The sequence below is a fragment of the Primulina tabacum genome, chromosome 7 (assembly GCF_025594145.1).
Source record: "Primulina tabacum isolate GXHZ01 chromosome 7, ASM2559414v2, whole genome shotgun sequence".
NCBI classification, from domain to species: Eukaryota; Viridiplantae; Streptophyta; class Magnoliopsida; order Lamiales; family Gesneriaceae; genus Primulina; species Primulina tabacum.
This window is the reverse complement of record NC_134556.1, coordinates 34952839-34972095: the sequence shown is the minus strand read 5'-3', so window position 1 is coordinate 34972095 and position 19257 is coordinate 34952839. Positions and strand designations below refer to the sequence as shown.

General features: G+C 33.1%; 2 protein-coding genes across 4 annotated transcripts; both read left to right on the top strand.

The window, feature by feature from the left end:
• The first annotated feature begins 1499 nt into the window (after window positions 1–1499).
• Window positions 1500–9862, top strand: LOC142551452 (uncharacterized). Of its 3 annotated transcripts, XM_075660692.1 has the most exons (12): window positions 1500–1638; window positions 2241–2406; window positions 3156–3238; window positions 3401–3476; window positions 3558–3625; window positions 3730–3814; window positions 6620–6741; window positions 6904–6987; window positions 7454–7600; window positions 8101–8209; window positions 8320–8439; window positions 9559–9862. In XM_075660692.1, the coding sequence occupies exons 2-12, from the start codon at window positions 2316–2318 to the stop codon at window positions 9630–9632; spliced, it is 1059 nt and encodes a 352-aa protein (XP_075516807.1). In that variant the 5' UTR covers window positions 1500–1638; window positions 2241–2315; the 3' UTR covers window positions 9633–9862. The 3 variants fall into 3 exon arrangements, with proteins under 3 accessions (XP_075516807.1, XP_075516808.1, XP_075516809.1); XM_075660693.1 differs by lacking the exon at window positions 3156–3238; XM_075660694.1 differs by lacking the exon at window positions 3156–3238 and having other exon boundaries at window positions 1633–1655.
• A 2155-nt stretch (window positions 9863–12017) lies between these two features.
• Window positions 12018–17919, top strand: LOC142551451 (serine hydroxymethyltransferase 2, mitochondrial-like). The gene is made up of 16 exons (XM_075660691.1): window positions 12018–12262; window positions 12355–12405; window positions 12475–12561; window positions 12735–12856; window positions 13250–13326; window positions 14018–14142; window positions 14235–14327; window positions 15086–15178; window positions 15279–15476; window positions 15712–15816; window positions 15892–15957; window positions 16177–16254; window positions 16784–16895; window positions 16981–17091; window positions 17224–17390; window positions 17632–17919. Exons 1-15 carry the CDS (start codon window positions 12176–12178, stop codon window positions 17367–17369), a joined length of 1551 nt encoding a protein of 516 aa, XP_075516806.1. The 5' UTR covers window positions 12018–12175; the 3' UTR covers window positions 17370–17390; window positions 17632–17919.
• The last annotated feature ends 1338 nt before the right edge of the window (window positions 17920–19257 follow it).

Below are 19257 nucleotides of genomic sequence, written 5' to 3'. Positions count from 1 at the left end.
TTTCACGAATTTTTATCTGTTAGACGAGTCAATCTTATCGATATCCATAATTAAAAGCAATACTCTTAGCATAAAAAATAATATTTTTTCATGGATGACCTAAATAAGAGATATGTCTCACAAAATACGACCTGTGAGATTTTCCCAAAGATAAACATCAAAACAAGGGATGAACATAAACTAAATCAAGCCATGGATCTTTTAAAATATAAAATTTAAAATAGGTGTAACATATGTTTTAATTTTTCTCGACATGGATCTTTTATGGTATGATTAGATTTCTATTATTGGTGTAATATTATCCATTAATTTTTTTGATTTGCCCTAAACTTAAGCAGTCATTACTCTTAGATAATTTAAAGTACTCGATTTAAATTAATATTACCTAATTTTAATATATTATTGCCCAATTATAAGCGAATAGTGAGCCAATTTAATTTGACAATATAAAACAAAAATTCACACTTGCAATTGTAAAATTTCTGGTGATTATGAACACCAAAAGTTGTTTTACATTAATTATACTATGACAATTGATAATCAAAATCAACATTCTTATGCATAAACGATTAACTCTCAAACTATTTGAATTGATAATTTATCATGTGTGTCTTGAGTAGATTGATACGAGAATCAGATAAATTATTGTTGTATTATTGATTTACATTTATTGTTGTTCATCTGAAAACTGTGAATCAACATCGATGTTCTTATGCGTCAATGGTTAGATCTCAAGCTCTTTGAATTGAGATTCAATCTTATGTTTTGTGACTGGATTGATACAAGAATAATGTCTGAATTTAATATCCAAATATCAAACCTTACCACAGGTTTGTGAGTATCCAATTTATGTTCGGTAATGATTGATTTCTTTGAAATAATGAACATTATTTTAAAATTATACTCAATTGGTGTTTAAATTCATTAGCCAAAATATATCACTTGATCCGAGAGTACTCAATCTCTTCCCGATCATGTCTACTTGGTTCGAAATAATTGACAAATAATTTAGCACAACACTTAATTCTGATAAAAATACAAATTTACAATCTTACACTTCTACTATTAGATAAACTCACATCTGTCAAGCAAGATTCCTTACGGTATTCAATTCGTGTTATGAACGCTTCTGGATATTTGAATCTCAAAATTGTGTTTTATCAATGACATACATAAGAAAATACAAATTGAGATAAAAATTAATCAGTATTTATTTATTTTTTTCAATCAAAAAATCTTTCTAAATTTCAATTATAATTAAACAAATGAGTCTATGTAAACCCCATAACATAAATAACAAATATCTATTAAAACCCTGAATTTTATAATCACATCACTGAAATCAATCACTATTATTTTTTAATGTAAAAAATATTATTTTTCATTTCGGTTATGGATCGAGTCGACTTGCATCACGGATATAATATCGAACTATTATTTTTATTAAATACAATTTTTTTTTAAATATTCATCCACTTGAAAATTATTATCAGAATCAATATTAATATGACTGGGCTTTCCAACTTATAAATTTGGGCTAATTACACACCCGAATTGATTTGGGCCATCACGCATATTCAATCGCTCTCCATCTGAATATCGCCGGCGAACATTGTCGACTCTCCTCTCCAACAGAAGGTGATTTCTCTTTCTACGTATGCAGTTTTTTTCTCTCTGTTGTTATACGTTAGTATGCTGATTTCAATTTCTATTCTGAAAAAGGGTTAGGGTTGAATATACATAGAAAATTATGAAGAATGATTTAGTTTCGAATCCCGAATTGTTTGTTGACTGGATTTCTGTCTATGCAGTAAAATGGTTGTTCGTAATTTTTTTTTGGGGAAAATAAGGTTCAATATAGGTAAAAGACGATGGAAAATTGATTCGATTTCCAATATGACATTGGTTGTTGGCCCTGCAAAACTTATTATTATTATTTTTATTCTTGTTATTGGTTTGGAGATAAGCTAATGATTTCGTGGACATTGTATTTTATTTGGGTGCGGGGAGCGTTAAATAGTGATAAATGATGCCAAGTTAATTTATGGTGTTCAGAATGTTTTGTTGACCAAATTTTGCTACTTTCCATGCATTGAGCAGGTTATTTCATTTTTGTTAGGTTGTCGGAGTGGGGGAGGACAAAGTTAAATGGAGCTGAACGATAATGATAACACAGTTTGTTTAATTCTGAATTTGGACTGTCTTTTGACAGAATTTCTGTATTTGTTTTTTCTGTACAGTGAGCGGTGATTTCATTATTCTTTCATTGGGGGGATCTTGGCTTAAGCGGAGATAGGTTAAAAGACAACAAAAAGATGGGTAATTTTAAACAAGTACTGAAAAGTCTTGATGCATTTCCTCGCGCTGAAGAACATTTGCTACAGAAGACGAAATCTGGGGCCCTCGGTACTTTTTTCGGTTTCTTTATTTTTCCCATATGAAATTTTACTGCTATTTTATTGTTGTTTATAGCTGTAGAAGAGAGGGCCGTTCAAGGGTTAGAATTTAATCCCTGGAAGAAAAAGTATCACAGTTAATATATTCCATAAAAATCGAGGCCTTGTGGGACTAAAACAAATACGGTTTTGAATATATTTTTGATTGTGGTCTTATAACATTCAAATGGTGGTCTCAAGTGGGGGAAAAGGATCCATATTGCCTGGTGCATTGTGCCCGTCTTAAACTGGGAGTCAACGTTTGCGCACGTCTGATGAAAAACCCAATAGGTTCTATGCGAATCAAGGAAGATACGTCTTTGGTCCCTCACAAGCAGTATGAAGTGTAGCTCGATTTTGTGTTTTCAAGACTTGGTGCTTCATTTTGTATGTGTGTTGGTCAGGGTTTAAATATCTGGAATTATACTGCTTGTTATTCAAGCTTTTACCTCTACCTTTATTAGCTTAAAAGCCTTGTTTTTATCCCAGTAGAGATATGTGAATAACGGACATGAAGTTTTTTTTATATGATAGTTGTAGATTATAAACAACGAGATGTTAATAACGTCAATGAAAAATTGTTCGTTTCTGGTTCACACGGTTCAACTTGCTTGGTATCAAATCAAGTGTTAATGATGTGGGCTCAAAATAATGAAACAATGTTTGTTTATTGAATTCCGTGACATGAATAGGTGAGAAAGTTTCTTTTTTTCTTGTTAGTTTCCATTTTTGGACTAGTCATCATGGCTACATTGTTCTTGCATGAGTTGACATTTTATCTTTCAACGGATACAGTGCATGAGGTTAGTTTTCTTGTTCTCAAGTTCCACATTTTCAATTATGTACTTCGCTACTTGTGTACTATCATTAAATATTTTTATCAATACCTTACATGTATCTTGCATGTAAATCTGCATACACACAACTTTTTGTGGGTTCTTAATATGCATATTATGCTTTGGCAGATGGCTGTTGACTTAAAACGTGGAGAAACACTTCCGATCCACATTAATATGACATTCCCATCTCTGCCTTGTGATGGTTAGCCTTCATACACATTGTTTGGAATTATGCTTTTGATTGATACTAGCCGTCAGCTATTAAACTCTATGATTCTTGTAGTTCTAAGTGTTGACGCTATTGATATGTCGGGGAAGCACGAAGTCGATCTTGACACAAATATATGGAAGGTTAGTTTACTTGATGTTAATTCGTTGGTACATCTCTCTGTGAGAAATATTTTTGTCATGTTTCCAATTGCCATTGATTGTGATCACCTCCTTTTTTTTTGAAGCTTCGCTTGAATCATAATGGCCAAATTATTGGCACAGAGTATCTGTCAGACCTTGTGGAGAAGGAACATGCATCTGACGGGCATGGTTAGTTCGTGAGGGAACTTTTTTTTAAGATTTTGGAAATTACTTTTATCCGGTATTCTAAATGGTGGCCTAGGTGGTAGGAGGCCTCGATCACCCTGCCTTTGTCTAAGGCGGTCTCTATGGCCGCATGCTCGACCGTCAATGATTTTAAAATCCTAGCCAGTTGTCAAAGTCAAATAATTTTAAAACCAGTCAAATCAATCAATTTTAAAAACCCTGGATATAATAAAAACACCTCACTCTTTTTTGTTTTTTAGTTTCAAAGGTCCTCTACCATCAGCTAACACCTATCTCAAACCGCCTCCAACCGTCTTCGGGCAATCAACCACCTCCTTAATTATCTTGTTAATTTATATTTATATATTTATTTGCACTTTGTCTAAATTGTATTATTTTGTTTAAAGATTTTTTATGCAGGAACATTTGGTTTCATATATTACATAAAAAATTATGATTATTTGTAAATACATTGCATGATTATATATAATTACCAATAAAAAAATTGCTAAAAAAAATTCAACTGCCCCCCGCCACCGCTTCCCGCATTTACAACATTGCTTTTATCCTTTCCTTTCATTATGTTTCCATCCCGCCACTGCCTCCCGCCATTTACAATATCGCTTTTATCCTTTCCTTTCAATATGTTTCTTTTCTTACAACATGCTTTTGGAGAAATATAATTATACCTGAAGACCGAAGTAAAGTTGTTTACATTCAACATTTCAATGTACTTGTGTATTTGCGCAGTATTCAATTTACCTGTGTGATCTGCTCTTGAATGTGAATTTGTTTTCTGGATGTTTTGATGTTGGCATTGCTAGTTGGCCACCTCTTTAAATTGAGATGTTACATTTGATTATGTGTGGTTAATGGAGTCCTTTAAGCCACTTATCTTCATGTGTGTTCTACGAAATTGCAGGTTTCTTCTCTCTGCATTAGCCTATTAATTGTGATGATTTGGTTTCACGTAATCAGAAACATGTTAAATTGATGCACGACAATGGAATATAAGCTAATAGGCTTGCTTAAAATGTAATGGCAGATGGGCATGAACAAGAAAAGTAAATGGGCGTTTGATGGTTTTACTACATGAATCTTATTAGAAAATAGAGTTTTGGAGAGGTTCTTTGTTTTGCCATGTTTTGAAATTAGTAAAAAGTATTAAGGCTGATACAAATAATCTTTTAGTAACTATTTCTCTACAGCTATGCTCAAATTAGGCAATTTGATGGAGAGGAAATGATTTTCATGTTTACGAGTATCAGGACTTCCTTTTTACATTTACATGTTCTTAGGATGACTGTGAAATAAGGATGACAATTTTCTCTATGGATTCGGGGCTCCGCGAGTAAAGCTCTAAACGATGCGGGTTTGGGGACTAATTTCCGGATTCGCCCCCGATGATGATAATAATAATAATAATAAGTTCGAGTTCTGTGATTCCCCTAACCTGCCCCAGTTCCCGTCTCATTACTATTTTTGAAGCAGAGACGGGGACGGGGACGGAGATAGAGATTTGATCCCCGTGTGTTCAGTTTAGGGGCTTCAAACCCGAAAGAAACGGGTACGGGGGTGTGTATGCAATTCAGGGGTGGAGATGGGGATGACAAACCCGCCCCCTCCCTGGCCCGTTGCCTTCCCTACTGTGAACTCTTTTGTCCATTCATGTTGCGAAAATTGAGGCTTTTTTCTTCACGGTGTGTGTAGTGTGGATTCAACAATGTTTGGTAGTCCAACTCTTCAAGGTAACAACTTCCTTTCTGTTTTATTTAATAGTTATTAAAACATGAGAACTTATACCATTTCCCAGCTCCTCGACAACCTTTATTGTTATTCTGTACATCATTCCCCCTTTCCCTCTAGCCACAAATGACTTAGGAGGAGAATAAATCCTAGAAAAAAACAGAAAGATAATAACTAACTTCTAAGCAAGACATAATTTGTGGCATCGGCAAAACTACTATCCCTTGTTTCTCATGGTTCCAATTCTTATGTAATTTCATCCCATTGCATTTATATATGCATCTGTGAACTAAAACAACCATAACAGACTTAAAAATACTATCAGCCTAGTCCATATAATTCGTTTTAGAAAACGTAAGGTACAAAAATTAAATAAATAAAGGTCTTTCTAGTAATTAAAATAAGATTTAGCCCTTAACCAATTGATTTAATTGCGGAATTGAATCCACATAAAACTTCCAAGCATACTTGTTTATTTTGGCCTTTCTTGAATCACGTATAGTTTTGTCTTTGACCGCATTGCTTTGATTCCATCATTTCATCCAGATAATGGGCATCAAAACCCTCGAATATGTCGTTTGGTGTGTGAATCTCGACAATTTATTATCAGGATTGCCATAATTGTTCTTTTGTTCTGGTCACTTGGATGGAAACTAGTTAAAAAAAGTTAATTTAAAAAAGGGGATTTGTGTTGCCTCGTGCATCGACATTTAATGTCTAATATGAACTTTAACAGTCTGAAATGTGATTGCAGTATGTGAAGCTTGGAACGAGAAATTACTTAATTTTTTTTTCTATTTATTAGTTATTGTTGCATGGCAAGATTCTGTAACATGTTTCTCTTTTCCTTGTTATGCATTCAATCCTTCTCCCCGAATTTGTTTAGCACACCAATTTCATTGTTTTAGTTGGGTCTTAGTTTGTGCTAGATCTGTATTTATTTTCTGCTTATACTCATAGAAGTAAAAGTGTTACTATATGGAGCTTGTATATTATTCGCGAAGTACTGTGGGCATCATGCTAATGGACTTGTGACACAATTCTATACATATCTATCATCAGATGACCATAAAAATCACCATGAAGAATCTGACCACAAAGCTAAATCCCACAGTCTCGACGAAGATGCTGATAAGTTAATTAAAAAGGTGAAGCACGCTATATCTGTCGGCGAAGGTTGTCGGGTATGCATTTCTTTTCTTTCTGTTTCTGCTTCATTTTAGTGTCTTGGCAGAATCTTCCTGTGCATGCTAGTTTATTAATTTCGTAGAATACAATGATAGAGGAAAGACCTTCAATTTGACATCCACCCCTTGTTTGTTCCTTTAATTTATTGTTTGTTGCAGGTATACGGGGTTTTAGATGTGCAAAGGGTTGCTGGGAACTTCCATATCTCTGTGCACGGATTGAATATTTTTGTTGCACAGATGGTAAGTTCTCAGCTTATCATTAAATTTGAGTGTCCAATCATATTTTTTAACATACTTAAAGTAACAATCATACTTCCATGCTGGTAGAGATGATGTTTCCGAAGAGTATGATTAGACTCATGGAGGTGAGATGAGTTGGAAACCTTTGAAAATATCTGGGAAGCAACGATCTAGATGCTTTATATATTCCCTCCGTACATGCCTTATGCCTTCTCCAGATGTGACCAAGTGTACAAGACTTCATTCTTCTAGATGTGACTATGTGCATATTCTTCATAAATGCCTTATGCCTTCTTCATTGTCGTTACTCCAATATTTTGCATGCAAAAGTTTGAATGTTCTAAACCGATGTTCTGCAGTTGGCTTTATTGATCAGGAGTTTATATATTGGCATTTACATAGTGCTGAAATTTACTCAACCCTGTTCAGGTAGATTTATGTATTTATTCCAGATGATTCTCTGCAGATTTTTGAAGGTGCTTCCCATGTCAATGTGAGTCATACGATTCATGATCTGTCTTTTGGGCCCAAATATCCTGGTATACACAACCCACTTGATGATACAGTACGAATTTTGCACGCAGCAAGTGGAACATTCAAGTACTATATAAAGGTAATGAGTTGTGGCTCACTTTCGATGCGACTACAAGACTTTAACATTTATTATATGATGCTGATGTGTGGTTGATAAAAGTATGACATGCTTTTGAGTGGATTAGGACATGGTTTGAATCCTTATTACAATAGTGCTCCACGAACTAACCTCGGGGCTACATTGCTGCCTATGCGAACAGAAATTGTCCTCTTTCCTATTCCTACCAATTGTTTTCATGATCTGTAAATAATACTTTCAAACTGGCTAATTGTGTCTTCGATCCAATAATGAGAGTCTCTTTGGAATTAGAGACATCCCTAAGTTTTTATTCAGTTTTACGCTTATACCATCTTATGCTCGAGTATGAGTTTCTCGAGTTTGATGAACCAGGGTAATCATAATATCTTGACAAAGTAAAGCTTGGCGTAAAATTGTTTGTCTATATTATGATTAAATTCGAATTTGACAATTGCTTTCTTGTCCTCCCTTTTGAGTATCTTGCTTTTCTTATGATTTAGATTGTTCCAACTGAATACAAGTATCTCTCAAAGAAAGTTTTGTCCACTAATCAGTTCTCTGTCACCGAGTACTTTTCTCCTATTACTGAGGTCGATAAGATGTGGCCTGGTAAGTTTTGTTCAGTTAATAATGTGTCACCTTCTTCATTCCATTCTTTTTTTCCTTCTGATTATCTGCTTCATTGTTTGGAGGACTAATATCATTTTTTTCGGCTGTAGCTGTTTACTTTTTGTATGACTTGTCACCAATTACCGTGACAATTAGGGAAGAACGCCGTAGTTTTCTGCATTTTGTTACACGTCTTTGTGCTGTGTTGGGTGGTACATTTGCCTTGACAGGTTCGTTTCTTTATGTCCTTTCCAATTAGATGTTCCATAATTACTGAAATACACTATCTGGATTCTGGATAGGATTTAAAATGTGGAAAATGTTTGAACGTTTAACTAATTAACCATTTCCCGAACACTTTTCTGCACTGGTGCTCTAGAATTCGACAATAAGCCATATTTGACTGTCTTTGTTCGTGTATCGATTACATACAAGAATGAGGCAATCTGACTCAAATATTGATGTAGTTGGTATTTCTTGTTTGAGTTTTAGAGTTGCGTTTCTCAACAGACTGAATTATGAATAGCTGCAAAATAATTTTAAATAATTGACTTAGTTTTGGAACTTGGAGTAATTAGTTTGCCCATCCATCTCAAAATCTATGTTTGAGCGTGAGTTGATGATTCAGCGTGGATGTAAAGCCAGGCGAATGTAAGTTCGGACGAGCCTCAATTACCCCGTAAGGAAAAAGAGTGATGCTTTGCTAAGCTTTATAGAGAGAATATAATCTGCACCAATATTAAATGTCATCATCCCTGAGTATTTTCGTGGTATGCAAATTTTCTGATGGCAACACTTTTGGTCCTGGCTTCTTTTTTCTAGCCAGAGTTTAGGCTCAACCCCACCCCCCCAGTTGCTCTTTTATGTTGTACCGTGGATGACACCCTAACTTGATTGGACATAATTCTTTCTTTTCAAAAGAGATTTCTTTTTATATACAATGTTCATAAATTTAATGTTCAATTCATGTGAATTTCTTGTGGGGACCTAACGTATGTATTATCTGAACTTTATCGAGTATCCTGTCTCGTGATGAAACATTTGGTTGTCAAATGGATAATATAATAAAGTTCTTTTCACCTTTCTTTGATCCACTTAAATTTTGGAAAATTTACTTGAGATATCTGAAATATTCAGAATTCCTTTGAAAATGTCAAGAATATTAAAAACTTTCCTGGGTTTTTTACAGAAAGAATATTGAGTTTCCTTTTGGTTTTTGTATGTAGATAATTATGACAATACATTTCTGAACATAAAACCTACCAACTACCAAGACGTTCTTGTTATGAACGTGGAATGAATCTGCGACTAACGAACTTTCTTCATGGTATACATGGTTTGTCTGACAGGATTACTGGATAAGTGGATGTACAGGTTCATCGAATCATTGACAAAACCAAACGCTCGAAGTAGTTTACGATGATTATTGTTTGAAACTGCTTGTCATTAAAAACTATACCCACCGTAAATGATCCTCAGAAACGAGTTCGCGTTAGTCGAAGATGTGAAGATTTCACCGGTTTGCAGCTAAGAATGGTATTCCTTGTTTCCCCACACTCCCCTCCCTCAGGTTTTGTGCTCAGTGTATCTCTATCACAGCATTGAATGTAACTGACTATTTTACGAAATTTTGACACCAGCTTTCCCATTGAAGTGCTTAATGTTCATACGGAACAGTGTTGTGAAATCTTTTAAACAGTCATGTGCCTAAAAATATTAAATTTCTGTTATTATCGATTTTGGACTGAATTATCTGGACTTGTTTCTTTCTTACATTTCATATATATATATATATATATATATATATATATATATATATATATATAAAGAAAAAACCAAACATTTTCATGTCAAATGAACGTGATATAGAGTGGTGAATAGTTGAGTTAAATACGATTATTGTTATTGAGAAATTTAGAAATTATTAATATAAATATATTTTCGAGGAAATGAAGATATTTTATTTTATTTTGAGGAAATAAAAGGAAAATGCATCTGGGGAATGAAAATCAAACATTGCCTTGAGTTGTTGGATTACGTAGTCAGGAATCTTATTATATATGAGCTAAAATTTTAAACTCTAAAATCTTTTAATGTTTTAAATTGATCTACTCAGACTAATATCAAATTTATCCAAAATTATAAAAAAAATTACATATAAAATTTTTAAAATTTTTTGGAACACCCGGGCTTTAGCCCGGGTGAATAATAGTGTGCCTCCGGCCCTCCGCCCCTGACTTTCTACTCTCTCAGATACTTGTATATTTAACTCTACTGTCGATATATTTCCAGTTTGAAAACATAAATTTATATTTTAAATATGATAAATTCAAACAAAAACTATATCTTTTATCAAAATTTTTTTTATATATATATTAATTTTGAAGATTGACTATTGATGACGTATGATCGAGTGTATGCAGTATATATATATAATATTTACACTCTAATTTTTGTTAAACACACCCTGTTTATTATTTTTGTACTACAAGTTGACAATGTTATCCTCTGATCAATTTTAGTAAGTTCCTCAATAATCTTATAAATTCCTATAAATAAGTTTTATAAACTTTAACAACTCAAATATTATATTTATATTTGTCAATATTTTTAAAAATATACAAATAAATTTTAAAAATACTATTCATTAAAACAACCGTTCATTGTTATATTATATTTCCAATTTTAAGAAAAAATATTTAATTCTTATGTTTTCTATAATTTATTTCATATTTTCTCATTATTTTTTTTTTTGTAATTTTGTCATTGTATATTTATATTATAAGAGAAATATATAGATAAGGTGGCTTCACACACACACACACACATATAAGACTTGAAAACACGCATTATTTTTTTAAAAAAAAGTTTAAATCATGTATTTTACAGCATAAAAAATTAAATTCAAATAAATTATAAATAAAATTGAAGTGATAAATTTTCTAATGAATCATCATAACTTTGTTAAATAAATGTAAAAGTTTGTGTAAATAATATAATATTAATAATAATATGAAACAAAGTTTTTGTCATTTGGAAAGTTTTTGCTAAAAATAATATATTTATCAATGTTGATGTATTCACATGTTATACTAAATATTTGAAAATAAATGTGAAATAAATACATAATTAAATGTGGATTTTTTTTATTTTTTAAAAAATTCAAATTTGAATTTAAAGTCTCTTGAAAATATAAATTATAATTCTGTATTTTTTATATAATTTTATTTATTTCCATTATTATTGTCAGTTTTGAGTTACTTTTGTATTTGATTCTCTTACTATCAAATTAAATTAAATATAATTTTATGTAATTTAACATTTTTCAACTATTTAAAATAGTGTTGTAGCAATCCATAAATTATTATTATTATCATTATTATTTATCTTAATTAGAATTTTGTATAAATATTTTTAAAATATTCATAATTAAAATATAATCAAAAGTTATTTATCTAATAAATTACATAAATTTTGAATATTTAGAAATGTTTTTTTATTGTTTAAAATTTTGATAAACAAAAGAATATATGATTTTTATTTTTATTAATAACATTTTTTGAAAAAAATCAATTTAACTAAAAAATAATCGAACTCTATGTCATTTTTTTGTTCGAGTTTATTTTAAAAGACATAAGTATTTTTTATATAATAATTTTTTATAATAATATTTAAATTTAAATATATTTATTATATTATATCAATAATTTTAAATAATTATTCAAATATTCACACTTATTAATTTTAAATATTAATCATATAAATAATAATAATAAAAGTTTTCGAGTGTACAGTATGTATGCCATCTCCCACCAACTCCCACACACACACACACACACACACACACTCTCTCTCTCTCTCTCTCTCTCGGTCCCTTGGAAACACAGCAAAGATTTTAGATTCCAAACAAACACCCCATAATCAGCACTAGCGATTGGAAGAAGCGAAAGCTGATTGGCAAAAGCAATGGCAGCTGCGGCGATGGCACTCAGAAGGCTCTCCTCCATCAAGCCCCTGCGTCCGCTCTCCAACACCTCGTTTCGTTGTTACATGGTTCATTTTCGTGGAATCTGATTCTTCAAGTGTTGTGATTGCATTTATTCTACCTATTTTGATGTTGTATTTATTGGTGTTTTCTTCAACAGTCGACTTTGTCGAATCAGGCCGTGGCAGAGAAGCAGAGTCCCCGTGTTACCGTAATTTTTTAATCTGAGTTGGTTAGATCTTGTTTTGTTTTTTTGTTAATTCGAATTTCGATTCTGCAGTGGACCAAACAATTGAATGCGCCTCTGGAAGAGGTGGATCCAGAGATTGCTGACATTATTGAGCTAGAGAAGGCTAGGCAATGGAAGGTATGCGCATTTCTCAATTTAGATACGTAAATATACATCCTTTTGTGTGTGTCTTTTCTGTTTTTGCATATTGTTATTGAGTTCCGTTTTGTAAAGATGTGCTTTTGTGGGAAAAAAAAATTGTTTTTTTTTGGCTATCTCGAGCTTAGATTAAATTAATGTTTTTATCTTAGGGACTGGAACTTATTCCATCTGAGAACTTTACATCGTTGTCGGTGATGCAAGCTGTTGGATCAGTTATGACTAACAAATACAGTGAAGGGTATCCTGGAGCCAGATATTATGGAGGAAATGAGTATGTCTGGTTTCGTTTTGCAGGCTTAAAAAAATATTATAGTTTGTTAAATGAGGATTTTACTATCACACATATATTAATTATTGACTTATTTTTTGACAAACACGAACATTCTGGCTAACATATTGATTGGTGACATTGACGGACAACGCCATGCTACTGTATGCCTCATCAATGCCTATAAGCTTGAAGATGAGGCATCTGTTCAAGACTTCAAGTGCGGCATAGATCATTGGTGTCTAATAACTTTCGAAATATTTTTTCTGACAAAATCCATGACTACTTAAATTTGATGGTAGAACACGCTCATTATTTCAAAACTAGATCCACTAATGAGCAACGTAAATGCTCCCAAGGTTGATTGACAAGTATACTGAATTTATATATTTTAAGGTACATTGACATGGCAGAGACTTTATGCCAGAAGCGCGCCTTAGAAGCTTTTCAGTTGGATCCTGAAAAATGGGGAGGTTAGCTCTTTTTCATTTGTATTTCATAGTAACTTATAACATGTAGTAAACTCACACTTTGAGCAAAACACTAAGAATTCCTTGTTATTGACAAAAAGAACCATATTCACCAAATTTCTATATAGGTGGTTGTGCTTGAATTATGTTGAGAATACCTTGGGTACTGTGTTTTCAGTGGTTATAAACATGCTAAAAAACTTGAAGCACGCAGGTTTATAACCTTATTTCCTCTCTCAAGAACATTGAGTTTAATAATTCAAAACATTTCTCTTTGGCTTACATATGTAAGTTGATCAATCTTAAGTATTCACACTTGGAAGATCAGAGTGAATTGAAAACAAATGCTTCTAAATTTATATTTTGAACTGTGAGTTACTGGTTCCACTGCATAGTTTTATAAGAATCTATTTAGTACTCCATATATAATTCTTCCCTTAATTTCTGTTGATTGTTGTCGCAAACGAAGCATTTTATAGGGAGAACATAATGTATTCGTGTTTGATTCTCAATTTAAACCCTTATCTGCCTACCAAGCTTCTAACCAACCATTGTTTGGATGATGAAATATAGCTTGAAATTTCAACGGCATTAAAACAAGAATTTGTTCTAGTATAGCCAATTACTTTCAGCTTGATTTTTCGGTAACCTTATGTGCTATTCGTCATATGTATTGCACACTTTATCTTTACAGTGAATGTACAGTCACTTTCTGGGTCCCCTTCCAATTTTCAAGTTTATACCGCTTTACTGAAACCTCATGAAAGAATCATGGCACTTGATCTTCCACACGGTGGTCATTTGTCACATGGTTATCAGGTGCTTCCATTTCTTTAGCTTCTGGAATCGACTTATGCTATGTATGAGTCTCCTCCATCAACTCTTAATTAAATTTGATGGTTGTGTTACAGACTGACACAAAGAAAATAAGTGCCGTGTCTATATTTTTCGAGACAATGCCCTACAGACTGGATGAAAGCACAGGCTATATTGACTATGACCAGGTTCCTCATTTTCTTTTTTAAAATTGCTTTGAAGGCACTTTGCCTTCTTTATTGATTATCTTTGACTGAAAATATGGTAAATGTAATTTCTATTTATGCCATTACTGTTTACCAAGCACATGGATGGATCCTGAACCATTTCATGTGTTTATTAGTGCTGCTGCTAAACTAACTATTATTGCTCTTCCTGTCATAAATCATGACTTTCAAATCCATCAATACCAATTTGTATTCTATTCATTTTTCTTTCAAGTATACAGTCATCGTATGGGAGTATCAAATATATTTCGAATTTCCTATCGACGTTTTATAATCATTATCTGTCACCTTTGAGTCTTCTCTACCCCCATACTCCCGCACACATTACACAAAATGGTCTTCTACTCTTCTTTTACAATTGTACATTTGATTCAATTAATATTCATTAAATACGGCAATGACTTTTTGTATTCTTTTGTGGTTGAAACCCTCCGATGATTTTTGTTAGTAGCATGAACCCATGCCATGTATATTGAGTTAAAGACGTGAGAGAGATATTGTAGATTGAAATCTTCAAGGCATTCTTCATTTTATTTCAATCCCAGGCTACACATTTCAGATTTATCTGCAATATTTATAATGTTGTCATTCACGATCTGCATGTTTATTCTTTGTTATTTGGTTTAATATTGTCACCAAGCTGTTGGCACTGTAAAACAAATAACTGTTCGTCTTTGATCCTGTTCTCGTTGTATAAGAGTCAATTTGTGTCACTGCAGCTGGAAAAAAGTGCAGTGCTTTTCAGGCCTAAATTGATTGTTGCTGGTGCAAGTGCTTATGCTCGTCTCTATGATTATGCACGGATTCGTAAGGTAAATTTGATGAATGAATGTGGTTCCCAAATGCTCATCAGAGTTTTTTTCATTTTTATCTAATCGACTGATTTTGTAATAATAATAAATGATTTGGCAGGTTTGTGACAAGCAAAAGGCAATCTTGTTGGCTGACATGGCACATATTAGTGGACTGGTTGCTGGTGGGGTCATCCCATCACCATTTGAGTACGCCGACGTAGTTACAACTACAACACATAAATCCTTGCGCGGGCCACGTGGAGCAATGATCTTCTTTAGGAAAGGAGTGAAAGAGACAAACAAACAAGGACAAGAAGTGTGTATTTCAAATAGTATCTCTTTTTCATCACTTTCATCTTCTGCATGTCTTTTTTCCTATTTGCTATCAAGAGTGCCTGTATATCATGTTTATCCAACGTTGTCTTCTGTTTTCCTTTCTCTGAATGCGGTTATGCTAGTGGGGTAGCAGATAAATTCTTGCAGCCTGATTAATAAATTTAGTTCTTAGAATCATAGCGCAGAAATACTTACATTTATAATTTTTCTAACAGGTGATGTATGACTATGGGGACAAAATCAATCAAGCTGTGTTTCCCGGACTTCAAGGAGGACCTCACAATCACACTATAACTGCCTTAGCGGTTGCACTAAGACAGGTTAATTTTATTTCCTTGCGTTAAATTTTTCATGAAAAATGACTGTTTAATTTTCTCTTTATTATCTAAGTGTAGGCCATGGCACCAGAATACAGAGCATATCAGGAGCAGGTTCTTGGTAATTGCTCAAAGTTTGCAGAGGTAACACCCGCATAGAGTAGACTCTCTTTTCATTCAATGTTGATTGTTGCCTACCTCAACATCTCATTCGTCTATAGGTTCCAAGCTAGTCTTCTGGAATAGGTGCATTTTGATAGTGTCAAATTTGATTCCAACTATTAGATTAGATTTTGAACAAGTTTATGTGCTAGTATGCCTGTAGTATCAAAGTTCCAACCAAAAGTTTATATTTCTTTATAGACTTTGTTAGAGAAAGGCTATGAGCTCGTATCTGGTGGAACTGATAATCATCTCGTCTTGGTGAATTTGAGACACAAGGTATAAAGATATTACTGATCTTCCTCAGGTGATATTTTTTTGGCTTTTCGAATAATTGATTTTGTCTTAAGTAGTGTTTCACTTGTACTTTCACTGACTACATGACGACACCAATGAACATACACTTTTAATGATCTACAAGCTCTTTATGTTACAATTTTGAGGAGAATCCTTGAATTGTGCCAGCATATTGGATTGCATATTTTCCATGTTTAATCAGCGCTAATCTTTATTTGTTTTTTGTTCTGAGGCTCTTTTTGATCTTAAATAGTAGCAAAGTAAATACAGAAGAATATCTTTGGTTTTTTTTTTTTATTTGTGGAGCTTAAGAAAACTAAGAATGAAATGCATGTCAAAAAATGGCAACGTGACTTTCTATCCGAAGTTTTTCATCTTTTTGTCATGATATTTAACTACTCTAAAAAGTTCTCTTGGACTACTATCTCTATGACTTCTCCCTTTCCTCTACACCCCTTCGTCAAATCTTAATGTTGTAAAATGTTTTAGGGTGTGATCTTCATTCATACAGGGTATTGATGGATCAAGAGTGGAAAAGGTTTTGGAGGCTGTACATATAGCTGCCAATAAAAATACCGTACCTGGAGATGTGTCTGCCATGGTACCTGGAGGGATTCGTATGGGTATGCCTTTCGCATTTATTGTGCAGCAGCCATTTGATTTGTGATCACTTAAAAAAATCTTGATAAGCTCCTTACCATCGGATAGGAACTCCTGCTCTAACGTCAAGGGGGTTCATTGAAGAAGACTTTGTAAAAGTTGCAGAGTTCTTTGATGCTGCTGTAAAGTTAGCCCTCAAGATTAAGTCTGATACAAATGGTTCATAGCTCTGCTATTCTCTCTACCTTTTCCCTTTCTGTTCAGAGCGACATACATGTCAGGAATGGATGTAACCAGAGTTTTCCCATTCATCTAGTTTAATTCTAATATATACTTTGTCACGATCTTCAGGAACGAAGTTAAAGGATTTTGTGACGTCTATGCAATCCGATGTTCATCAATCTTCAATCAATAAGCTGCGTCTGGAAGTTGAAGATTATGCGAAACAATTCCCTACAATTGGTTTTGAGAAAGAGACAATGAAATACAAGGAGTGAAACCAATCTGTCATCCACGAGGTAAATGCCATTTTTGTGTGATGGCTTGTGCTCATCCAGAAAATTCTTTGCTGGATTCTGAGTATCCGTTAACTGTCGACTTGTTACTTCATAGCGCCTTCCATTTCCTATAAGAAAAATTAAGCGTTTATTGATTTATTTTACGTTGCGCAGTGTCGATGAGAGTTGTGTACTGCGAAGTGTTGATTCATTTTTATTTTTTTTTACCTTTTAAGAATTGACCCTTTTCTTTACTTTGCAGATTTTATTGTTGCTCAAGAGACCTAGACTTCTTTATTAAGCATCTTCAAGAACAAGTCTTTATCACGGGGACTTGTTACCACTTATGCCACTACCAAGTTATGCATTCTGAATAATCAATAAAATTTCATGCAATGAACAAAAATATTTCTGTTCCAATAATTTAGATAACTAATTTAAAAGGTAATTTATAGAACTCAAATGAGAATTATATTTTTGAAATTTTAGTGTATACTATGTCAAAGATATTTCGAATGAGTACGATATTAATAGTTTATCGTTTTATTTATTGGTTGCTATCATTAATTTTTTTTCCCCCTACATTTAGGTAATGCAGACACTTGATTGTCTTTATAATTAAAATCAATTAGATTAGTGACATATCTTGATCTAATGGTGTAGATCACACTGCATTTGGTGAGCTACAATTATTGAATCGCATTATTTGATTAGTTTCAATTTAGTGTGTCCATTTTGAATTGAATGAGCTACAACAATTGAATCAAATCATTTGATTAGATTCAATTTATTGTGTCTATTTTGAATTGAATGGTAGATATCACATCACTTCAAGATGATCACATTCATTGGATACACTCTAGATCTAGCAAATCTCAATCTTCCATCTTGATCTAATGGTACATATTTCATCTTCTTGATCTAGATCAATTTAGCCAATTCGATCTCATTCAAAGGTCGTGGTTGCACCAACTCTCGAACATCACAACCATTCATCACGACCCTCTAGCTCACAATCCACGTTGCAACATCACTCGTCCTAGTGCAGCCGGTCGACTGTCACATCATCCAGTCAGTGGCGGAGCTAGATAGGGCTGAAATTTTAAACTCTAAAATCTTTTAATATTTTAAATTGATATATACGGGTTAATATTATATTATTCAAATGTATACAAAATTTACATATACATTTTTTTAAAACAAAAATTGGGTCACCCGGGCTTTATCCCGGGTAAAGAACCATGTGGCTCCGCCCTTGCATCCAATCACCTCCACATCTACGCTTATTGTACCATGTGCCATGTCACCACCCTCCACGTCATCGAACCACCATTTTCTAGTCATATAAAGAAAGACTCATCACGAGGATGTGTACGTGCAAAGTGAAAAGTGCATCATAAATACACCATTTGCACGGGTTTGGTCGGTGCGTTGCACTTATCTCACCCTCGGTTGACTTGGCTTGGCATGACTTACTTGAACTAACAATAACCCAGCACACAAAATGATATAATGAAGATGTGGAAGTCATAATTTTCAATGTGGAACAAAATTCCCTCTTCTCCCTACATATGTTATATGGGCTTTACTACCAACATTAAATAATTAAATTTTCCTTCACAATAAATCGTTTTGAACAAATTAATATTCAAAAAATATATACTCAAAATGTATATTCCTATTTTCAAGTCTGATAGGTTTTTTTTCTTCATATTTTATTGTATTATTTTTAGTTTATTTTTGCATGAGTTTGTGTGTGAAGTCTGCGTTTCATACATTTTTGTTGTTAATTTATACATATGATCATGTTTCAGGTGTTTGATCATTTTATAGGAAAAAATGCCAAAAAGATGGAATTAAGGCGAAAAGATGAACTCTTGGACAGAAG

What these genes read in the sequence shown, in the direction of transcription:
- LOC142551452 (XM_075660692.1), top strand. Translation starts at nt 2,316, where the DNA reads ATGGGTAATTTTAAACAAGTACTGAAAAGTCTTGATGCATTTCCTCGC. An exon ending in CCCATCTCTGCCTTGTGATG is followed by an intron (nt 3,477 to 3,557) that starts GTTAGCCTTCAT and finishes TGATTCTTGTAG; the next exon opens with TTCTAAGTGTTGACGCTATT. An exon ending in GGTCGATAAGATGTGGCCTG is followed by an intron (nt 8,210 to 8,319) that starts GTAAGTTTTGTT and finishes TTTCGGCTGTAG; the next exon opens with CTGTTTACTTTTTGTATGAC.
- LOC142551451 (XM_075660691.1), top strand. Translation starts at nt 12,176, where the DNA reads ATGGCAGCTGCGGCGATGGCACTCAGAAGGCTCTCCTCCATCAAGCCC. An exon ending in GGATCCTGAAAAATGGGGAG is followed by an intron (nt 13,327 to 14,017) that starts GTTAGCTCTTTT and finishes TTATCTTTACAG; the next exon opens with TGAATGTACAGTCACTTTCT. An exon ending in CAAACAAACAAGGACAAGAA is followed by an intron (nt 15,477 to 15,711) that starts GTGTGTATTTCA and finishes TTTTTCTAACAG; the next exon opens with GTGATGTATGACTATGGGGA.